At 43.7% G+C, this 5,074-nt stretch overlaps 1 protein-coding gene across 1 annotated transcript; it reads left to right on the top strand.

Annotated features, from left to right (window-relative positions):
• Positions 1–254: 254 nt before the first annotated feature.
• On the top strand, positions 255–2,324 carry LOC142940911 (brain-specific homeobox/POU domain protein 3-like). Its single transcript, XM_076083114.1, has 2 exons — positions 255–374; positions 1,398–2,324. The coding sequence occupies exons 1-2, from the start codon at positions 255–257 to the stop codon at positions 2,322–2,324; spliced, it is 1,047 nt and encodes a 348-aa protein (XP_075939229.1).
• Positions 2,325–5,074: the final 2,750 nt, after the last annotated feature.

The raw sequence follows: 5,074 nt of genomic DNA, 5'->3' as shown, positions 1-5,074 counted from the left end.
GTCCAATATAGGACCTGGAGGCGAGCAGCATCTCTATTATAGAAGTCAGTGTCAGGCGGAGAGGAGACAGGAGACCCGCAGGAGCGCAGGAGTTACCTCTCCTTCTCTGTTTCCGGTTTGTTTTTTCATCCGACTCTACCACTTTTTGGGGTTTTCTTCTTCTTCTTCTTCTTTTTTTTAAAGAGAAAAATCTCCCAAAGACGGAGCTGACCCAGGAAGACGTACAAGGACCCCCCTACTTCAGATCCGCAATCATGATGTCAATGAACAGCAAGCAGCCTTTCAGTATGCACCCGATCCTCCACGAGCCCAAGTACAATCCTCTGCACTCCAGCTCGGAGGCGATCCGCCGGGCCTGTCTGCCCAATCCATCGGTGAGTCCGACGCGTCTGTCTCCTCCTGCAGCTCCAACCCAAACAAACCTCCACATTGTGAGGGGAACACTGGAGAAATGACTCGGTCTGGTCAATGTGATAACTTTTACAAACGATTAGATGTGACACCTTGTGATTCTCTCTTAATGTGTTTCAGTTAGAATATGGAGTCCACATCAGTTGACAGAATATAACTAAAATAAAAATCGTATTTGTGTCACTAAAGTCAGAAAACAGACGAGGTGTCATGTTTGGACACAGACGGGTTACAATGTAACTGCCAAAACAAACAAACAAAATATCAGATGAGATATTGAATTCAATATAATGGATATGATGGAAAGGATCAGGCAGCACCAGCGGCCCAAATAGGGCACGAAGTCGGTGCGTAAAGACGCGCAGACGCGTGTGTGAGAAGCCGTGTGAGTCATAAAAGAGGATAAAAGATGAAGGAGGAAGAGGATTCTCTGAGCGCGCGCTATCTCATATTTTCCCCATTCATATTCAAACTGGTCTCATTTCATTGTCCGTAGAAATTATTCAGGAGATCGTAAATATGAATTTTAAATGAATATCCATCCACGCTGTCTGACACACGCACGCTGATGGAGCTGCGTTAGATTTCATTTTCTGAGAATCAAGAAAACGAATTTAAAGTCACGTGAATTTTTATATTTTAATTATTGTCTGAAAAGAATTCGGCTGCTTTATTACAAAGATAATCGAACAGCTTTCACGTAAAATAATACAACGTTTTGTGATATTTAGTAAAAAAATAAATAAGAACTTTTTGATGATCAGGTCTGTAGTGAAGATTTATGTATTTTTGTTGCTCATCATTTTGAATTAAAACTTAAATGTATTTATTTAGTTTTCCACATAATTTCAACAATGATGTATTTCCAAATAATTAGAATAATCCATATTTAAGATTAGGATTATTATTGGATATGGAAATATCAGTAGTCTGATGGTTATAACGTGTTGATTTGCTCTAACCGGCCTCGCTCCGCTCCTCCGCAGCTTCAGGGCAACATCTTCGCCGGCTTCGATGAGACTCTGCTGCAGAGAGCCGAGGCTCTGGCCGCGGTGGACATCGTGGCCCAGAAGAGCCACCCGTTCAAACCGGACGCGACGTACCACACCATGACCACCATGACCAGCATGGCCTGCACTCCTAACTCCTCCTCCGCGCACCTGCACCACCCGTCCGTGCTCACCTCCCACCACCACCCGGCGCACCACCAGTCGGCTCAGGGCCTGGACGGCGACCTGCTGGACCACCTCACGCCGGGCATCTCCCTGGGAGGCATGACGGGCTCGGACGTCTGCTCCTCGGCCTCGCACACCCACGCCGCCCACATGTCGGCCATCAACCACATGCAGCACCACCACCACCACCATCAGCAGTCCATGAACATGCACCAGCACGCGCTGTCCCACAGCTCCCTGGGGGGCGGCGGCCTGGACTCGGAGCCGGACCCACGGGAGCTGGAGTCGTTCGCCGAGAGGTTCAAACAGAGGCGGATCAAACTCGGGGTGACGCAGGCGGACGTGGGCTCGGCGCTGGCCAACCTGAAGATCCCCGGGGTCGGGTGTCTGAGCCAGAGCACCATCTGCAGGTTCGAGTCCCTGACGCTGTCGCACAACAACATGGTGGCCCTGAAGCCGATCCTGGAGGCCTGGCTGGAGGAGGCGGAGCGGGCGCAGAGGGAGAAGATGTCCAAGCCGGAGATCTTCAACGGGGGGGACAAGAAGAGGAAACGAACGTCCATCGCGGCCCCGGAGAAGCGCTCCCTGGAGGCCTACTTCGCGGTGCAGCCGAGGCCCTCGTCGGAGAAGATCGCCGCGATCGCCGAGAAACTGGACCTGAAAAAGAACGTGGTCCGGGTTTGGTTTTGCAATCAGAGGCAAAAGCAGAAACGAATGAAGTTTTCTGCGACGCACTAAGACCATCACTGCTGCTGCACACTGTCAGAGAAACAAGGTACACCGTTGGGCCTGCTGATGGTACCGGACCTGTCCGACTCACAACCATTCAACAACATCACACCTTACCGAGTCATCTGGTCTCTTAGTCTGAAGCATGAGACGCGTCTGATGCCTCGGGCTGAACCCTGGACTAAACGTCTTGTTGCGTTCATCACAGTGTTGAAGGAGGAGAAAGTATTCAGAGTAACTGGTTTGGACCACTGACCTCCACTGACCTCCACTCAGTGAAACAGGAACCTTTTCTTGTTTTTTCAGCCTCGTGCAGCTTCATTAACAGCTGGATTCAACGGTGTACCTTTTTATTATAATGCTGACGGTGGAGACGGAGCACCGGGACCGGGACAAAGACTGAGACCCTGTCCAAAAACTTGAGACTCTCAAATGTTGATGCTTCTCCGCAGAGATCCGCGAGATCACCATCAGATAAAAAAAGAGGAGGAACAACCGTCTCATCCATTCATACGACAATTATTGTACAAAAAAAATAATAATACGCATAATAATGACGGGAATCCTTAGTCGGAATAGCTTTTTTATATTTATCATTGTACATATCTGTGAATACGTTGCACCTCCGTGTGTGGAAAAGCTCATTGAAATGTATTGGCTCTTTTCTCCCACGTGTTGGTTTCTATCGGGAATTCAGTTGTTTTTTTGTTTTGGTTAATTATTTTTTTTTTTGGGGGGGGGGGGGCAGATTGGACGAAACGATTCAACCTGTGGGACAATAACTCTGTAACCCATCGCAGGGTTCACTCGTCAGGGGGAGTTTTCTGCGTTTTATGGCTCCAAAAATATGACCCCCCCCCCCCTCAAGTGAATGCATTGCAATAAGAAGAGACACACACACACAAACACGCGCACGAATACACACATTCACACGGTATATAGCTGTGTGGCTACCTCATTATGCAAGTGTTGGCACGTTCATGGTGATTTAAAAACACAAAAACAAAAAAAAGTCGAGTAGGATCAATTCATTGATTTTATTTCTGAATGTTTTATTGGTTTGCTTTTGTTCCTCTTCCACCAGTTTAAAGATGAAATAGAAAAGTCACTGAAGTGTAAACTGTTGTATGTTCAAGTTCACTGCAAGGATGCGTTGACAATCAAATTATGATTATTTATTATTTCATTATCATTATTTTGTATTTATTTATTATTATTGCTCATAGGTTGTTGATCTCCCCTCGTTGTGTCCTCGTAAAATGAATCGTTTTGCATTATTATTATTGCTATTGATAATATCACTCACACCTCCGTGGAGCGCACTTTGTAGACATTTCGATGAAGGGAAATAATCGGCCTTATTTATACTTAATTTATTTCTGAGAAAACGTTTTTTTTGTTTATTTTCTTTATATTTATTTGAAATTAATTTATGTTGAAGAAGAAAAAAAACATATTTCATTTGTGAAAGTGTGCTTTAAATGTGTCTGTGTAAGCGACAGAAGCTGAAATAAACCGTGCACGTTTTACTTCCTCCTCTCGCGCACTTTCTTTAGAAAAGAAAAGAAATCGAAATAAACAAAAAATATATTTTGGGGTCTGATGGAAATTTTAAAAATCATATTTACTATAAAACATTTATTTAAAGCATATGAATCGATCTGCTTTTTCTCAGCAGCACCCCGTGTTTGCTGATAGAGGTGTTACTCATTTCTTCTTTTAAAGATTTAATGGACTCTGCAACATGAGCTCGCGTGTCCGTGGAAAGAGTCGGTGCGCTCGCGCAGAGAGCAGCTGCTGCTGTGAAACAGGAGCCGCGTGGAGGTGAAGGAGGTCCGTCCGTCTGAAAGCTGCTTCCCGGCGGTGATGAATAGGATTGGATACTTGAGTGACTCTAATATTGATCAACTTCTCCGGCTCTGAAGACTCTACTCTGTGTCTCTATCGCGTGAGGGCGGAGCCCGGAAAGAACCAGAAAACATGTCCAGCAAAAAGTAATATACAGTTATGAAGAAAAATGAATCAAACAGGAGCTTCTCTTCCCGCTCAAACACTCTTCTCTTTATTTAGTTCAGGCAGTTCAAACTAAAAGAAGGATATCCTAATACCTAATTCAACAAATATCATTTTATTTCCTCCAGAAGAACACAAGAGGTCCTGGTCCGCCTCACACACCATAAACCAAAACCAGTGTATAACTTCGTGACGCGTTTGGCTCTAAACTCTCCTTAAACTCAACACGAAGGTCTAAATTGTGTTTTCAACATCTGGACTTTTGGGATTTCTTTATTATTTCTTTATTATCTTTGTTATTATTCTTGTTGGCCTGAAAAGTCACATAAACGCAAACATGTTGAGTTCAATCTGCTGCACTCACTATGAAACACTAGCGCGTGCACATTTCAGAATGAAAACAAAAACCCTCAAAGACATTAAAGAAATACATAAAATACATAAAATACATAAAATACATAAAATACATCATCCTCAATGAATCTGTTTAATTAATCCAATATTACTCTCTGTTTTACAATCATAGAGAATATTTGCACAACTGAACTTATTTCACATGACAGGAATATATATATATATATATATTCATATTTAATATAATATTTTAATATACTAACATTTACATTCATGTCACATAATTAACCACACATCCAAAGCTGCAGCATAAAAGCTAAAGAGAACAACAGCAAATAAAATAATTGTACATTTTACATTGCAAAGCAGTGCATCATGGGGGATACGTGCAG

The sequence above is a fragment of the Anarhichas minor genome, unplaced genomic scaffold (genome assembly GCF_050575085.1).
Source record: "Anarhichas minor isolate MPS153535 unplaced genomic scaffold, ASM5057508v1 ptg000119l, whole genome shotgun sequence".
NCBI classification, from domain to species: domain Eukaryota; kingdom Metazoa; phylum Chordata; class Actinopteri; order Perciformes; family Anarhichadidae; genus Anarhichas; species Anarhichas minor.
Note: the sequence above shows the minus strand (reverse complement) of the source record. Positions and strands in the feature narration are given on the sequence as shown.